Raw genomic sequence first — 17,304 nt, forward strand, 5'->3', positions numbered from 1 at the left:
AGTGGGCAGAGAACAAGGCCAGGAACCTCTTGTTGGAAGAGTCCGTTCAAGTCTTGTAGTTCAACCACCTGCAGTTTGTCGCTGAGGAAAAGGCGGGGTGCCAGGGAAGGGGGTACTGCACAGTGGATGACGCAGCAAGTTCTTTTTGAGGTTGACAAAACCTCAAGAAATAATTCATAACCACAATGTAGAGACATCACTGGGAGCATGTTTGTCTTTGCTACATTGTTGTCATTTTCTGATAGTTTTGTGTACCCTCTCCCCTCTCATGTTAGGTGGTAAGCAAGTTGCTGTATGATTTTAAAATGTATTCGTGGGCTATAGAGTATTCTAGTATGCTAAACATGTCTGAAACCCCTGTATTTTGCTTATTCCAGCCTCCATTACGAGTAATACTGTGGGGAAGTTTTCCTGTTTAAACTCCTTGCACTCCCCATTCATTTCCCCAGCTCCGTCCTCTAAGTGGGTTGAAAGGTATGAACCTTTTTAAGGCGTTTATACATACTGCCAAACTGCCCTCGGGAATCACCAGTTTCTGTTCCAACCCGCAGTTAGCGTCAGCCGCTTGCATCCTTGTCCTGACCCGGGCTGTTAAAACACTTGCCAGTGTCCTAGGACTCCTGACTTACGGTGTAATGGTTGGGAGGGTAGGTTTTGGTGTCAGGCAGACCTGGGGTCATGGCCCTGTTTCCTTGTTCTGCCAACTAGGAGCTTCCTCTCGTGAAGATTAAGTCACTTCGCGATGGAAGCTGCCGGACACTTCCTAGGCGCTAAGTGGGAGCTCCTGCGGCTCGCGCGGAGGAGGGTCCCTCGTGGCAGCCCTGGGAGGGGGCGGGGCGGGGCGGAGCCGGGCGGCGGCAGCCAGTCGCGAGCCAGGGGAGAGGTGACACGTGCCACCACCCCCCGCCCCCCCCCTCCTGTGCACGTCTTAAAAGGGCAAAGAAAGGACGCCGGGACTTACGCTACGCGCCGGTCTGGCCCGCTCTGTTGGGGTCCCCTGTTCCTCGAAACGTTCGTGAGTGGACGCGACCGGCATCGCACCCCTCCCTCACGCCCCTACCCGGCCCCGCCGTGGGCCCCGCAGGCCGGCGCGGCCCCTTTAAGAGGCTCGCGGGTCGGCCGCCGGAGGTCGCGGGGTGCCCCGTGCGCCGCGGGCCGCGCTCCCCGCCATGCGGGCGCTGCGGGCCGGCCTGACCCTGGCGCTGGGCGCGGGGCTGGGCGCGGCGGCCGAGGGCTGGCGGTGGCGGCGGCGGGCGGACGCGAGGGCGGCGCCGGGGCTCCTGGGCCGGCTGCCCGTGCTGCCCGTGGCGGCGGCGGCCGAGCTGCCCGCGGTGCCCGCGAAGCCCGGGACCCCGGCGGGCGGCGGCCCCGGCGAGCTGGCCAAGTACGGGCTGCCGGGGCTGGCGCAGCTCAAGAGCCGCGAGTCGTACGTGCTGTGCTACGACCCGCGCACCCGCTGCGCGCTCTGGGTGGTCGAGCAGCTGCGGCCCGAGCGGCTCTGCGGCGACGGCGACCGCCGCTCGTGCGACTTCCGCGAGGACGACTCGGTGCACGCGTACCACCGCGCCACCAACGCCGACTACCGCGGCAGCGGCTTCGACCGCGGCCACCTCGCCGCCGCCGCCAACCACCGCTGGAGCCAGAAGGCCATGGACGACACCTTCTACCTGAGCAACGTCGCGCCCCAGGTAGCGCCCGCGCCCCGACCCGCGCTCGCCTCGCCTCTCGAGCGGGGGAGCTGCCGAGTGCGCGCTCGGCTCTGGCGCCTGGCTGCTCACCCCGCGCGCCCCAGGCGGGAGGCACCGAGCACGGGGGCGCCCAGCACCCGCTCTGCAGTCTGACCCTAACTGTGGGCCTCTGGGCACCTCCCTGGGCTTCGGTTTTCTCGCAGTAGCGCCGAGGAACCGAAGACAGTGCAAACGAGTATTGAGCCCGCTTCCTGGTCCATGGCAAGCAGTACTATCTGTAATGAGGGAACTGAGGCACAGAGAGGCAAAGCGACTGGCCCACTGTCACACAGCAGGAGACCCTGGCAGTCTGTCTGGAGGAACCTGGGTTTTCAGCCATTGTCCCTACCCTGCCAGCCTTACAGGAGTCTAAGGAAAATAACTAGCATAGTCAGCGGTTAGCAGTCACTGTGTGCCCTGCCTCTAGGCCTGTTCCCAGCGGGGCCTGGAGACTTGACCTGGGGCTCTGCGTGAAGTCCCTGGGGTCTGAGCCTCCCTTCTGACTTCTGCTCTTTTAGGGCCGCAGTCCCCTGCTCATTTAGGACATTGGAGAGCTCAAGGGACGGAGTCAGGAGCAATCCATGACTTCCAGCCAGGCTTTGCATGTGGTTCAAACTGGCAAAGGAGCGGGTAGGGTTGGAGAACTGGCCTTCCCATGAGCCCCTGGGGACTGGCCGGGAGGCTTGTTTCTCTGAAGAGGGAGAAGTGCCCCTTTCCTTAGCAGAGCCCTTTGCAGCTGAGAAGCATTTCTGATCCTGGGATGCTGGTTGTCCCATTCCAGACGGGGGCAGGCTGGCACCCCCCCCCCCCAGCTCTCTCTAGCTCCACCCTCATGGCCAGGTGGCCTCAAGGAATCTCTCCTTCCTTGAACCTCATTTTCCTCAGCATGCTTGCCCACCCCACTCCCCGCTGGACTGTCCCAGCCTGGTGTCAGTTCCCGCCCTCTGACAGTGGGGGAAGGGCCCCAGCCCCAGCCTCTGAGCCCCACGTCTCCAACCAGGTACCCCACCTCAACCAGAATGCTTGGAACAACCTGGAAAAGTACAGCCGCAGCTTGACCCGCACCTACCAAAATGTCTATGTGTGCACAGGGCCGCTCTTCCTGCCCAGGTAAGGCTAGAGCTGGAGTGGGGGCTGGGGATGCCAGGGCCTCCCGTTCCCTAGAGGCCCCTTCCTGCCACTCTCACCGTTCAGGCTTGCCTCAGCCCCTGGGTCCACACTCAGTGCCAGGTCACGTTATCTGGTTTCTTCACAAGCCTGTCCGTTCCCTACTTTAGGCCCCCTAATTCCACTTCTACAGCCAGAGACCTGTCGGGTACCCACCTAGACCGTGTCTCCTCTGTGCATGGCACCAGGCCCCAAATCTGCCTCTGTTCCTCTCTCCTACCTCACCTCTTGACATGTGCACCCGACTCCGTTCTACCCAGATAGAAAAGCCTTCGTCAGGTCAGGCTCTTGCCTTCGGTCTCCTCTGCTTGGAACAATCCTCCTCACCCTCCTCACCCTGGAGCCAGGGTTAGAACTCCCTCTCCCTGACCCTGAGCCTCCACTCTGGGCCCTCTGTAGCCCTGCCTCCCAGGTGGAAGGGACTGAGCTCCTCTGGGCATGCTCAGTGATTTTCCTGGCGTACTGAAGATCGAGATAGAGGCAAAAGGTTACGGCAAGGCCCACAGGCCTGAAAAGGAATCCAGGGCCTATCACCTGATCTCTAGAGGAGTGGGCAAGTGACTTCAATATCCTCTCCTGTAAAATGGGGATAATAGCCACTACCTACCTCGTGGTTGCTTAGGAGTCAAAGGGGGGGGATGGTCACTGCAAGTGCCTTCGACGGCCTGCTGACACGGGGAAGACTGGAAGTCATCCGGCCAGTGTTCCGGACACCAGTGCCTGTGCTGGCACAGGGGATTCAGGGCTCATGGGCCTTGCCCACTTGGTGCTCGCCCTCCACAGGGGTAGGTAGAGCGTAAGCACGTGTCTGCAGGAGCGAAGGTGAATGTCCACAAGGCCCGATTCTCTGAGTAACGTTTACTGCTGTCACCCGTCCTGCCTGACCCAGTGCTGGGCACGAGGAAAACAGGGTAGGAGAGTGTTCACCCTGCAGGGAGCCTGGGGAGCCAAGAAGGGCACGGAAGCCTTGCGCTGAGGTGGCAGTCCTACAGGCTGACACAAGTTGGAAGTCAGGTCAGGGCAGCAGCCGTGGGTCTGACCAGACGCCCTGGGAGCCCTGAAAGGCCATGTGTGCCCGGCTCTGCCCGCAGGACGGAGGCTGACGGGAAGTCCTATGTGAAGTATCAGGTCATCGGGAAGAACCACGTGGCGGTGCCCACCCACTTCTTCAAGGTGCTGATCCTGGAGGCCGCAGGCGGGCAAATCGAACTCCGCTCCTACGTGATGCCCAACGCTCCCGTGGACGAGGCGGTTCCGCTGGAGCGCTTCCTGGTGCCCATCGAGAGCATTGAGCGGGCCTCGGGGCTGCTCTTCGTGCCAAATATTCTGGCACGGGCAGGCAGCCTAAAGGCCGTCACTGCAGGCAGCAAGTGAAGGCCACAGCCCTGCCAGACTGCGGGGGCGGGGCTGCATTAAAGGTGGTGATTTCTGGAGGCAAGTCACGGCTGCATCTGTCCCGGGGGAACCCCAGGAACCTCTGGCTTCCCTGCTGCTGCTTTGCTGTCGTAGGCCTGACGGGCCCCCGCCTGGGTGAGGCCAGGCTGCAGGGCGGCCAGGGAAATGAGGATGGCTTCCTGGAGAGGAAAGCAACAGGCTGGGGCCCGGGAGGCTGGAGGGAGCCCGGCCCCCAGCCTCGCAGTGCCCAACCCCCCAGGGCCTGCTGCCCTCAGCAGAGCCCCGAGGAAGTTCAGAGCAGGCTCAGCTTCACCCTGCTGATCTGACCCCGGCTGGCTGCATGCCCCACCAGGGAAGGGCCTTGCCTCTCTGTTCCTCAGTGTCTCCCTCTAAAGAGAGGATGGTCAGAATAATACCTGCCTCCCAGGGTCAGGATTAGCGGAGGCGACAGGCAGTTCTCAGCCCCTGGTACAGGGTGGGTGTGGGGGGTTCCTGCTGGGAGGGTGTGGCCCCTGCAGGACCCCTGGGGACAGACTGAGGCAGTCCACCTGTGTACTCCCCACCCTTTGACAGTAATGGAAGCCAAGTGCCTACAGTGTGCTGCCTGTGCTGGCCTCACAAGTGGGCCCACGGGTTCCACGGATGCTCAGGACTGAGGCTCCCAGAGCTAGCTACACACTGCGCCCCAACAGGACTGAGGTGCCAGTGAGGCCCAGTGGGAAGGACCGCCCTGCCCACCACCGTCACGCGTGAGGAAGTGCAACACAGAGAGTACAGCTGGGGAAACCGAGGCCCAGGGTGGGGGTGGCCAGGGTCTCCTGGGTCACCCAGCCTGGGAGCAGCTGGAGGGCCACGAGCACCCAGGGTTCTTGACTCCCTGCTCACTCATACGCGGTCCCTGCTGGAATCTGCTGTGGTCAGAGACTGAGGTAGTGAGGAACCCATCTCCGGGGCAGGCTGGCTCGAGACAGCCTTGAGCAGGGTGGGCGGGGGAGAGCCGCACTCCCGTTGGACACACCCCTGGCTGGTGGCAGAACCTGGAGGACGGCCTGGGGCTAGAGCGGGGAGGCAGACGGGCTCACCGGGCTCACCTCGGTTCGGATGGTGCGGCTGCCCTGGCCGGGGCACGTGTTGACATACAGATCAAAGAGGACGCTGGGTTCAGCCACCTCCAGGTTGGGGTCCGCGTCCACTCCAGCTTCCAGCCCCTGGAGGCCCCCGAACACCACGAGAGCATGCCTGTGCCCATAAGAGGGGATCAGTGACTGCTCGCTGAGGCCACACTGCATGCAGCTCCCCAGAGCACTCAGTCCCCACCTCCTGGTATGCAGTAGGGTCTCGGCCCGTAGAGCTCTGCACATCACCCCCCCACCCCAGACTGTTTCCAGCTCGTTCCTCCTTCCCCGGCCCCTGCCCCAGGCTATACCCACCTGAAGCTGGGAAGCTGGGCAGACGCCACATCTGAGCCTCTCTCTGATGTCCCAATGGTCAGGTCATACCCGTCCTGGAAGGGAGCCTCAGCAAACACGGCACCTGGGGGAGAGACCCACATAGCCACTTAGCTATGTGTATATGTATACCTGGGGGAGGGATGGAGAAGGGGACTCAGGCAAGGGAGGCACACCCAGGCCCTCCACTGTTCCTGGGAAGTCCAGGAGACCATGCCTGTGCTAGACTGGGGAAACCAAGTGGAGGGAGGGGAGGAAGGAGCTCTCAGAACTCCTATCTGTCCTTATGTCCTATTCCCAGCCCCACGGCAGACATTACTAATCGATCACAATCCTTTCTCTCAGAGGTCCTTCACAATATTCCAGGCAGCGCACTCAGGGAGACGGAGGCCCAGAGAAGGAAAGGCATTTGCCTAAGGTCACACAGTAAGGTGGTAGGACAAAGCCCCTAGTCTGCCTTTTGGGTCAGGCAAAGCTCTCTGTAGCCTCCCAGAGAGAGGCCAGATATTCAAACGAGGAAACTCCGTCCTTACTGAGGCAGGAAGCCAGCCGGACTGTGTAGCCCCAGTAGAGACCGGCTTTGGTGCGAGGGTCCTGCGAAGACACGACTTTCCCCCGGTAGGTCTTGCTTTCTGCAGATGAAGCGGAGAGGCTGTGAAGATGGGGTGAGGGACAAGGAGGTGGAAGGAGGCGGCTCTGAGCCCAAATGCTGGCCACGCTGGGAAGCTTCCAGATACCTGGGAGCTGCTTCTGGTTCAGCTGCACGGTCACCCGAAGTCCAGGCTCCAAGTTCTTGTCAATCTTCACCTCCTAGGGAGAAGCCAGGAGAAATGGGTGCTATTCCCCACAGGACCAGCAGGGGTCACTGCTCTCCCCGGTGTGGGGGCATGGGGGGGGGCTGGCCAGGTACCTAAGGGGTCCAGGTCAAACTCCATTCCCTTTCTCCGGCACCTGCGCCAGACCTGCTCACAAGAGACCATTCGTGCAAGATGACTACCCCAGGGCACTGGGCAGAGATGAATGCTCTGGGCCTGGCACAGAATAGGCAGTGTTCCGTGAGATGAGATCCCAGTCTTTGCTTTGAACAGAAGTGGCCATGCCACTTACTAGCTGTAGCAGTTTGAGCAGGCCACATAGCCTCTCCGAGCCTCGCTCTCTTCATCTGTCAATCAGGAAACTCTCCATAAACAGCAGCTACTGCTATACTGCCCAAGGCCGGGCATGAGGTAAGTGGGAGTTGTGATGGAGAACAACTGATGTCTGCGTCTCATGCCAATTCTGAATTCAGGACATGGGGCACTTTCTTTCCCTTTAGACGCTTCTCGTGTTTTCTCCTTTCGTCTGTGGTCAGGGTCTGGGTCATCCTGGTCTGCTCTTTTTGTGGGGAGAGGGGACCCCACACATGGAAGTGTTTCTGCCTCTGACTCCAGGAGAATTGAGCGTAGCCAGGCGGCCCAGGGTGGGTCTGCATCCTCGCTGGAGCTGCCCCAGAGGGATTCTGGACTCGCTGCTGCAGGGTTGGGCTGGGTTGGGTTTGAGCATGGTTCGAACTATCTCCTGTTCATTTAGTTTTCAAGAAACAGTCGATCTGTTCCTGGCTTGATCTACTGAGCCCTGTTGTGGGGCACTTCTCTGGCCGAAACCTGCATCAGTGGAGGAAGACCAGGCACAGATGCCTGGGTCCAGGGCTCCCCACTGCCTTCCATAGCCAGGGTATGTCCCCAATGTATGTCTCAACCCACCCTCCCAATTCCTACCTTCTTCATGCCACAGTTGACAAAGGACCCGTGGCCTGGCCGGGTGGGCCGGTCCACCACGATGCCTTCTCGGAACTCGGACTCCTCATCCTGACGCATGTGGTGAGGGCTGTCCAAGGGGTTCAGAAGCCCTGTGGGTAGAAGGGGTGCAAAAGCACACGGTGGTATGGAGTCCCAAGCCTCAGGTCTGCCACAGACCTGCCGCTTGCCACCACGCACAGGCCTTGCCCTGCCTGGGCCCGTTCTCCCACCGGCACAGCAATTTCTCGGGGTCTGGGGGGTGATCCATGGGAAATGGGGGTCAGTCCCCACTCCGGCCTTACCTGCAAACTGGAGATCCTGGTGCTTGGGGAAGAACGCCTTTCTTAGGTACCTAGCAAAGAACGCAGATCTCAGAAAGTTCCCAGGGGAGGCCACCTCCTGCCTGACCTGCACCTTCACCACCCTGCCCCACCCCACCACGCGCAGGCCAGTCTGCCCTTCACCCCCTTACTGCGGACACTCCAGGTACTGCAGGATCCGGGCCAGCTGCACGCACGCCTGCCCCTTCTTGCCAACGCCCCTGAATTCACCCTCCACAGTCCTGGAGAGAGAAAGACAGGCCTTCCAGAGCCTACTGCCCTCCCTTCGAGAGCTCCTCCACCCAGTCTGACCTCTGTGGTCCCCTGCTTTGCGACTCTTCCCGCCAGATTCACTGGGGGCATTTCAGACATTTCTCAGCCCAGGCAAGCAGGAGGCAAAAAGAATGCAGCAAAGCCAGTCCTAGCGGCCCCTCCCTCCTCCCTGAGCCCGGGTGCCCTGTTGGATGGCTCCTCACTTGGCCTCTTGGCCTTCTTCATCAAACACCACAATCTCATCCACACAGAAGATGGTGCAGGCTCTGGCAATCTGGCCAGCCAGGTAGGTGCGAAGCTCCGGTGACTGGGCGTTGTCCAGGATGGAGCCTGGCAGGGCCACGCTCAGGGTGTAAGGCCGACCTGGGCAGGGGAGGGTTGTTCGTGGTCAGAGGGGCCAGGGCTGTGCTCTCCCTTCACTTCCTCTAATCCCAGGGCTCAGAGTTAGACAATTTTCCCTCTGGGAGGAATTTTGAGGTCAGCAAATCAGATCCAACTCCCCTTTCCAGGCCTCAATCTCCCCAAGAAGAAAACGGACCCAGTGGTCTCCAAGACTCCCATGAGCAGGGCACACCCCTGGGTAAGACTGGGAGTGGTTAGAGACATTGGCCTAAGTTCATATGTTGGCTCTGCCCCTTACCGCCTCCATTACCAGCTGTCAAATGGGGATAATAAAGAGAGCTATTATTAGCGTCTTTATATGTGTGCATTTACCCAGTAACCCTAAAAAGTATTACCATGATACCCATAGAGACATGGAGAACCTGTGGCCCAAGGTCACACAAAAAGCAAGACAGCGAGATCTGGGTTCAGGCTGTCTAGCTCTAGAGGGACCACCATACTTTCCCTCCCGCAGTCGTCCAATGGGAGCCACAGGAGGGAACACCCATGAAGGGCTTCCCCGGTGTGTAAAACAGCTGACATGCTCAGTTTCTGTCTCCACTGTCACCGTCACCACTGGTCACCAATGGGCTTAGAGGTTATGATGTCCTAACCCTCCTGAGGTTTGGGTCTAGACGAGGAGAAAAGACACAATTTGTTAGGGTAGATCCAGATGTACCGATGTGCAAGGACACCCAGGGTTCAATGTGGGATGAGAAAAACCAGGTCCAGAAGCTCACGGATAAAGTGGTCTCACTTTATAAAACTGTATCTGTATGTTCTCTGCATATGTATAAGTGGGTACAACATAATATCTGGAGAAACTTTCACTGCAACGTTTGCTGGAATTTTTTCTTTCTTCTTTCTAGTTGTCTATATTTTTGTGGGGAGGGAGATTTTATTTTTAAGTTCATTTATCTTGAGAAAGAGAGAGAGTGAGCTTGCACAAGAGCAGGGCAGGGGCAGAGAGAGAGAAAATCCCAGGCAGGCTCTGTGCTCACAGCACAGATGTGGGGCTCGATCCCACGAACCGTGAGATCACGACCTGAGCTGAAACCAAGAGTCAGATGCTTAACTGACTGAACCACCCAGGTGCCCCAGGAAGGGAGATTGTTTTGAGCAGCTATTATTTAATGATATAAAAAGACAAATCCTTTTTTAAAGAAATCGTTTCTTTTTAAAAAATGTTCATTTTGAGAGAGAGAAAGAGAGCACGAGCATGAGGGGGGAGGGTCAGAGCAAGAGGGACAGAGAGAATCCCAAGCAGGCTCTACACTGTCAGCGCAGAGCCCTCACAGATCGTGAGATCATGACCAAAACGCAACCAAGAGTCAACTGATGCTCCACTAACTGAGCCACCCAGGCAACCCCTCTCCCCCCAAAAACCCCCAAATTCTATTATAAAATCAAAATAAAGGACGCCTGGCTGGCTTAGTCAGTAGAGCATGCAACTCTTGATATCAGGGTGGTAAGATCAAGCCCCACGTTGAGCATAGACCTTACTTTTAAAAAATTAAATAAATCAATCAATAAATAAAGTAAAATAAAAATAAGTAAATGAAAAACTAAATTAAAGCACACAAAGTGCTCGATAAAAAAGTGAAAAACCACCGTCATGATGATGATGAGTTCTGGAGATAGAAAGTTATGATATGTGACACTTTCCCTCCACAGGATTTAAACCTACCTAAGTAGGAGGTTAGGACTCAGTTTTCCGGGTCTCTCCCAGTCTCTGGGCCTCAGTTTCTCCATCAGGACGTCTACACCCACTGGTCTCTAAGGCCCCTCCCAGACAGGACACTGGCTGCCCCGCCCAGGACCCAGCCTGCTCACCCTGGTCCTCCCTCTGTGCAGCAGCCTCTTCTTCCTGCTGGCGCTTCGCCTGTTCTTCCTGGGCCCGCTGCCGCTCCAGTTTTTTCATCAGCTTGAGGTCCTTCCACTTCTTTTTCTCCTCTTTCTCTGGATGGGAGGACATCTGGGTTGGTGGCGGGGAGAGGGCTTGGAGGGAGAGCGACGCGGAGCAGTCCGGGAGATGGTGCCGTCTCAGTAGGGCTCAGCCTGGGCTCTCCAGCGCTGTTTAGTGAGCAGCCGCCAGAGGAGCCATATGGGCTTCTGGCCCCTTCTTTCCCATTTTGGGTGCTGTGGGACCCAGAGCGGACAGACCTGGTGGCTCTCCACAGGGTTCAGCAGTGCACTGCTGGAGTGGCATTGGGCAAGGTTCAGCGGATCCCCCCGTCACCCACCCACCCAGCCCCCACCCAGCCCCCTTACTTACTCTGTTGCTTCCATTTTCGCCACTCGACCCTTTGGCCATGTTCACCCTGGAGAAGAAACGGGAAGAGGTATAGGAGTGAGGCTGAATGATCACAACGGGGGGGGGGGGGGCAACTTTCTGCTCCGAAGTTGCCCCCTGCCTGTAAAATGGGGGTGGTGAGGCACACCCCCCCCCCCACTGCCACTCTAGGGAGAGCGTCGGGGGGAAGGGATCCGCTATACTCTAGGGCCTAATACCAGGTCTGGCACATAGTAAGCATCCAACAAGTTGTTGAATGAGGTGTCAACGGAGAGAAGACGAAACAGGCTCAGGGAAAAAGAACCTGCCTGCTGTCACTCTGGGAGTCAGAAGCGATACGCCACGAAAGGACTCGAGTTACCTGGGTTACCTGACGCTGTCCGGGCCCTGCACCCACCCTGGGTGCTCATCCAGGCAGGGGCGCACGCGGCCACGAGCATGCGGCACCTCGGGGCTTCCGGCCTCGGGTCAGCGACAAGCAGGGAACGGGAAACACGGCACTGCCCCGCCACGGGCCCCCGCGCGGCTCGTTCTCGCGCCCCCGCGCCCCGTCCTGCCCGGGACCGCACCTCCCGCCACCTACCGGGCCGCAGGGCCTCTTCTTGACACGCTCCGCCATGTTCGCCGCTCACCGTCGGCCCCGCCCCGCCAATCAGACTCACCCCTTCCGGCCACACCTCCTCCCAGCCGTCCAATCGGAGAGCCAATGGCGCGCGGGGGCGTGGCCCGGGCCTCTGCCTGCTCCGCGAGCGCTTGGGCTGGGATGAGCCCTCGCAGTGAGTTGGGGGCCGAGGTCTGGGGGCCAGTTGCGGAGGGCTCGGGGCCAAAAGGGCAGGTTGTGTAGTGCTGTCCTGGACCCGTGGACGGCTCGAGAGTCGCCCGCCGTTTCTGCACGAGCGGCACTCAAAACTCATCTTGATTTTATTCTACCTGGGGACCCTGAGGCCCAGAGCTGGAGTGTGAGTCAGAGTTGGAAATGACCTTGGAGATAATTTAATCCAACTCTTTTATAGATTCGTTCGTTTACTCTCTTTTAATTAACAGACTTGTTAAAATTTTTTTAGTTTATTAATTTAAGTAAGCCCTATGCCCAATGTGGGGCTTGTACTCCCCACCTGAGGTCTAATGCTCTACCGAATGAGCCAGCTGGGCACCCATAAGAGACTTAGTTTTTTAGGGGCTTCTGAGTGGTTCAGTTGGTTAAGTGGCCGACTTCCGCTCAGGTCCTGAGCTCACGGTTCCTCCCTCCTTGGGCTCTGTGCTGACAGCTCAGACCGTGGAGCCTGCTTGGGATTCTGTCTCCTCTCTCTCTGCCCCTCCCACACTTGTGCTCTGTCTCTGTCTCTCAAAAGTAAATAAATGAAAAAAAAAAGAGAGACTTAATTTTTTAGAGCAAATTTAGGTTTACCAAAAATTGAGCACATGGTACAGAGTTCCCATATAACCCTTCTCCACCACTCATTCCCCCCATTTTAAAACAATTTTTTTTAATATTTGCTTTTGAGAGAGAGCGAGAGAGAGCGAGAGAGAGAGAGAGCGCGTGCGCGTGCACGCGCACGGGGGAGGAGCACAGAGAGAGATACAGAATCCAAAGCAAGCTCCCAGCTCTGAGCTATCAGGACAGAGCCTGACGCAGAACTCGAACTCACAGAGCACAAGACCATGACCTGAGCCAAAGTCGGATGCTTAACTGACTGAGCCACCCAGGTACCCCTCCCCCTATTTTTAACATCTTGCATTAGTGTGTACCTTTATTACAATTAATCAACCAATACTGATGCAATATTATTAACTGAAGTTCATAGTTTAGATTAGGTTTGTATTGTACATTCTATAGGTTTTGACAAAGGCATAATGTCACATATCTACCATCACAGTATCAAACAAAATGAATTCACTACCCTAAAAACCCTGTGTTCCGCTTACCCTCCTCTAAGCCCCTCGCAACCACTAGTCTTTTTTTTTTTTTTTTTAATGTTTATTTCTTTTGAGAGAGAGAAGGAGAGAGCTGGGGAGGGGCAGAGAGAGAGGGTGAGAGAGAATCTCAAGCAGGCTCCACACTGTCAATGCAGAACCTGACACTGGGCTCGAACCCATGAACCATGAGATCATGATCTGAGCCCAAATCAAGAGTGGGACCCTTAACTGACTGAGCCAACCAGGTGTCCCAACTGCTAATCTTTTTTACTGTCTCTGTAGTTTTGTCTTTTCTTTTTTTTTTTTTTTAATTTTTTTTACGCTTGATCTTAGCCAAAAGGCCGAGAAGCAATATTTTTAATTTTTTTTAATGTTTATTTATTTTTGAGAGACAGAGTGAGAGGCGGAGGGGCAGAGAGAGAAGGAGTCACAGAATCCGAAGCAGGCTCCAGGCTCCGAGCTGTCAGCACAGAGCCCGACGCGGGGCTTGAACTCACGGAGTATAAGATCATGACCTGAGCTGAAGTCGTACACTTAACCGACTGAGCCACCCAGGCGCCCCATAGTTTTGTCTTTTCTAGAATGTCATAATAGTTGGAATCAGAAAGTATGTATCCTTCTCAGACATCCTTACACGAAGCAAAATGCATTTCAGTTTCTGTCATGTTTTCTCGTGGCTTGATAACTCATTTCTTTCTGTTGCTGGAGACCATTTCGTTGCATGGTTATGCCACAGTTTGTTTATCCATTCCTCTTTTGAAGGACATTTGATTGCTTCCACCGTTTCATTTTTGTTTTTAATGTTTATTTATTTTTGAGACAGAGAGAGACAGAGCATGAACGGAGGAGGGTCGGAGAGAGGGAGACACAGAATCCGAAGCAGGCTTCAGGCTCTGAGCTGTCAGAAGGGCTCGAACTCACGGATTGTGAGATCATGACCTGAGCCAAAGTCGGACGCTTAACCAACTGAGCCACCCAGGCGCCCCTCACCGTTTCATTTTTCAAGTAAGCTCTAGGCCCAACATGGGGCTTGAACTCACACCCCCAATGTGGAGAGGCGTATGTTTTGGGGCGCCTAGGTGGCTCAGTCGGTTGAGTGGCCCACTTGAGCTTGGGTCATGATCTCGCGGTTCACGAAGTCGAGCCCTGCGTTGGGCTCTGTGCTGATAGCTCGGAGCCTGGAGCCTGCTTCAGATTCTGTGTCTCCCTCTCTGTCTGCCCCTCCCCTGCTCATGCTCTGTCTCTCTCTCTCTCCCAAAACTAAATAGACCATTAAAAAAAAGAAAAAAAAGTTGTATGTTTTGCCAGGTGCCCCAAGGAAAGACTAATTTCTAATTCAATGTATGTGTTGACATTACAAGGGTTGTGTTTATTCCACCATTTCCTCCCTCCACCCTCTGGTTCTGCGTCTAAGTCCGATCTGCCTCCTCAGGCTGGCTGAGGTTACTCAGTCTAAGATCTCAAACTTCTGTAGAATCACAGATTTCAGCTTTGGGCAGATTTTGGATTGGCTCGTGAGACATGGAACCTTTGGTTGGGATGGTTCTCCCCGTGAGATCCATGGGTTTGCCCCACTGGGGACTTTCTTAACCGTCAGGCTATGTATGTGCAAAGGGGCTCCAAGCCTGAGCCTCTGAGCTGGTATTCTGTGTCACGATCTTGACTTTGGAACTGTGGTAGTACTAAGAAGCCACAGCTTGGATGGAGAAGGAGGGAAGTGTATTATGTCCTAGCTCAAAATGTGTTCCAGCAGCAATTCTCTGACACCACGTGGGTGTCCTACTTTTCAATTCAATTCTGATAATAGGTACTTAGAGGTGGCACAGATCCTATAGGTTAAGGGCTCAGTCCCACAAGAATGCCCCCCACTTCAAATGCCATCAGCAAGTGGGGGCTCTAGGCTACTCATACTTCTACTTGGATGACTACAAATTTGGGCATTTCCACCATTTGCCTGGAGTTCAGTAATTCCCTGAAATGATTCATAGCACCCAGGAAGGTGCTATACTTAACAGTCACGGTTTCATTATAAAGGATACAATGTTGGGACACCTGGGTGGCTCAGTCCGTTAAGCGTCAGACTTCTGCTCAGGTCATGATCTTGTGGTTTGTGAGTTCGAGCCCCACATCAAGCTGTCTGCTGTCAGCACAGAGCCCACTTCTGATCCTCAGTACCCCTCCTGCTCTCTCTCTGCCCCTTCCCTCTCTCTCTCTCTCAAAAAAAAAAAAAAATTAAAAAAGAAATCATCTGACTCTTGATCTCAGCTCAGGTCTTAATCTCAGGGTTGTGAGTTCAAGCCCTGCATTGGGCTCTGCACGGGGCATGAAGCCTACTTTAAAAAACAAAAAACAAAACAAAACAAAACAAAACAACAGATACAACACAGGAACAGCCAAATGGAAGAGGTACACAGAGTAAGGTCTTGGGGGAGGAAGAACTTCCATGCTCTCTCCTGATGTACCCCCCTCCCAGCTCATCAGATGTGTTCACCAACCCAGAAGTTCCTTGAGCCTCACTGATTCAGGGTTTTTATGTGGGGTTTCATTCCGTATGCACGATTCATTACATCATTGGCCAAGTGACTGAACCCAATGTTTGGTCTCTTTCTCCTCCCTCAGGAGTTAGTATTGAAAGTTCTGACCCTCTAAAGACATAGTCAAAGGGGCTTATTATGAATAATAATTACGAACAAAGGACGAGTCCTATCTTTCAGGGAATTCCAAGGGTTTTAGGAGCTCTGTGCCAGGAACCAAGGACAAACACCAAGTACATTTTATTGTATCATACATTCCCATTACGAATACATGTATCACATGAGCAGACACCTGGGCCTGCCGTGTAATGCAGCTTCAAGAGTTCCAAATGAACTCGGAGCTACCGTGACTGTGACTTCCCAGCGAGAGGCCCACGCCTGGGAGCAAATTCGCTTCTACCTTTGCCAGCTCGATGGCTTTGGGCAACTCACATCACCTCCAACGTGGCTTCCTCATTTGTAAAATACAGAGAGTAACTCCTATCCTGAAGGATTGTTTGATGAGATGGTGGGCATCTAGGCTCCCAGCACACAGGAGTACAAAACAAGAAGCTACTTCCTTCCCCTTCTGTCTAAACTCCCTGGCCCTCCTGCCCTGGACTCTGACCCCTGTGGGGTAGGACTGTATCTTCCCTGTGAGACACTCAGCTGGGGCCCCTGTCTCCCATACACATGCACGCATACCCCAGGGACACACAACCATCTGAGCCCTGGGTTCCAGGCCTGGTTTTAACTAGGTTTTGACTAACTGGTTTTGACTGGTTTTGACTACCTAACTGTGATGTCAGACAAGTCCCCAGTCTCTGCCCTTCTCTGGGCCTCAGTTTTACTCCACAAAACACATTTGTACAAAGAGGGGCTGGGAGCTAAGGTTCACTGGGTGCCTTCCTATTTTTTTTTTAATTTTTAAATAGGCTCCATGCCCAATGTGGGGCTTGAATTCACAACCTGGAGATCAAGAATCACATGCTCTGCTGACTGAGCCAGCCAGGTGCCCAAGGTGCCTTCCATGCTGACCAAGTCGATCAGCACCAGAGTGTGAAGCAGAGAGAAGCAGGAAATAAGGGTCTAAATAACTTAAAACTTTATTACGGGTGAAAGGTACTGGCTTGAGGACTCAAGCCTAGAGACCGCTTCCCAAAGTGAAGGTTAAATAAGGAAAGGGAGGGATGCTAAAGCCTTGGCTGGGGCCAGTGCAGGGCTGGGGCCAGTGCAGGGCTGGGGCCAGGGCAGGGCTGGGACTCAAGGCCAGTACCCTGTTGGACTCTGTCCACTGAGCCTCAGACAAGATTGGGAAAAATACAGAGGGGGCCCAGGACTGTATCACCCCACCCAGGGAGGAGCAGGGAGAGGCCTGGCTGGGGTACACCTCACCACCAGGACAGGAATATAGGCACTGTAGTAAAGTGCTCCCGAATCCACCAAGATCAAGAAAGAGGGCTCTGCCCGGGGGACATCCTGTGTCCCAGAGAAGGGCCCCCCCCCACTCCATCTAAGCCCAACCTGGGAATGGCTGAAACCCGGACAAAGGCAGAGCCTGGCAGAGCCCGCGGGAACCAGGTGGGGCAGGGCCGAGCAGGTGGTGTCAGGGCCTGAGCTCCTTCTTCCATTTCTGCAGCTTCTCATCCATGGCCTGGAGTGTGGACTCATCCTGCACCAACACAGATCGGTCCAGCCCCTCTCCCCACACCACCAGTGGGCCGCGGGGAGCTTGAGGGGGCCCTCTTTCCCCTCAAAAACCCCGTCCTTTACCTTCACGAAACAGAAGCGGACATAGTGGTCAAAGATCTTCCGATGAGGCACGCTGTAGAAGGTGGAGACCGGGATGGCCACCAAGCCCTGGGGAGGAGGAAGCCCACGTCTCAACACAGCCCCATAGCAGGGTAATCCTTGGCTCTGGGGACAGAGAGCTTCTCTCGATGGGGTGGGGGAAAGAAGGAACATTCAGTGGAGCACCTTCCGGTGCTGGGTCAAGGTCAGAGGCAAAGAATCCCAGAGCATGGTTCTCGGTCCCTCCCGGTAGTACACAGGGAGGGGAAATGGAGAGGGGAGCACCACGTGGCAGGTTAGG

At 55.7% G+C, this 17,304-nt stretch overlaps 3 protein-coding genes across 8 annotated transcripts in view; 1 reads left to right on the plus strand and 2 right to left on the minus strand.

Annotated features, from left to right (window-relative positions):
- Nucleotides 1-16: 16 nt before the first annotated feature.
- On the plus strand, nucleotides 17-4,327 carry ENDOG (endonuclease G). Its single transcript, XM_030294432.1, has 3 exons — nucleotides 17-1,688; nucleotides 2,728-2,837; nucleotides 3,986-4,327. Exons 1-3 carry the CDS (start codon nucleotides 1,170-1,172, stop codon nucleotides 4,266-4,268), a joined length of 912 nt encoding a protein of 303 aa, XP_030150292.1. The 5' UTR covers nucleotides 17-1,169; the 3' UTR covers nucleotides 4,269-4,327.
- Nucleotides 3,738-12,009, minus strand: SPOUT1 (SPOUT domain containing methyltransferase 1). 3 transcript variants are annotated; one of them, XM_030294430.1, is made up of 13 exons: nucleotides 11,366-12,009; nucleotides 10,765-10,810; nucleotides 10,653-10,686; nucleotides 10,323-10,448; nucleotides 8,312-8,471; nucleotides 7,988-8,077; nucleotides 7,818-7,867; nucleotides 7,495-7,625; nucleotides 6,475-6,547; nucleotides 6,271-6,369; nucleotides 5,720-5,822; nucleotides 5,381-5,528; nucleotides 3,738-4,468 (listed from the first exon to the last, which is right to left on the minus strand). In XM_030294430.1, the coding sequence occupies exons 2-13, from the start codon at nucleotides 10,801-10,803 to the stop codon at nucleotides 4,334-4,336; spliced, it is 1,188 nt and encodes a 395-aa protein (XP_030150290.1). In that variant the 5' UTR covers nucleotides 10,804-10,810; nucleotides 11,366-12,009; the 3' UTR covers nucleotides 3,738-4,333. The 3 variants fall into 3 exon arrangements, with proteins under 3 accessions (XP_030150290.1, XP_030150289.1, XP_030150291.1); XM_030294429.1 differs by lacking the exon at nucleotides 10,653-10,686 and having other exon boundaries at nucleotides 11,366-12,008; XM_030294431.1 differs by lacking the exon at nucleotides 11,366-12,009 and having other exon boundaries at nucleotides 10,765-11,346.
- A 4,285-nt stretch (nucleotides 12,010-16,294) lies between these two features.
- Nucleotides 16,295-17,304, minus strand: part of KYAT1 (kynurenine aminotransferase 1) — a 35,690-nt gene continuing 34,680 nt past the window's right edge. For all 4 annotated transcript variants that reach the window (XM_030293851.1, XM_030293848.1, XM_030293849.1 and 1 more), the window contains 2 exons: nucleotides 16,986-17,072; nucleotides 16,295-16,884 (listed from right to left, as the gene is read on the minus strand). In XM_030293851.1, coding sequence (XP_030149711.1) covers nucleotides 16,819-16,884; nucleotides 16,986-17,072 — 153 coding nt within the window. In that variant the 3' untranslated portion in view covers nucleotides 16,295-16,818. The remainder of the gene's footprint in view (nucleotides 16,885-16,985; nucleotides 17,073-17,304) is intronic.

The sequence above is a fragment of the Lynx canadensis genome, chromosome D4 (assembly GCF_007474595.2).
Source record: "Lynx canadensis isolate LIC74 chromosome D4, mLynCan4.pri.v2, whole genome shotgun sequence".
In the NCBI taxonomy this organism is placed as follows: Eukaryota; Metazoa; Chordata; class Mammalia; order Carnivora; family Felidae; genus Lynx; species Lynx canadensis.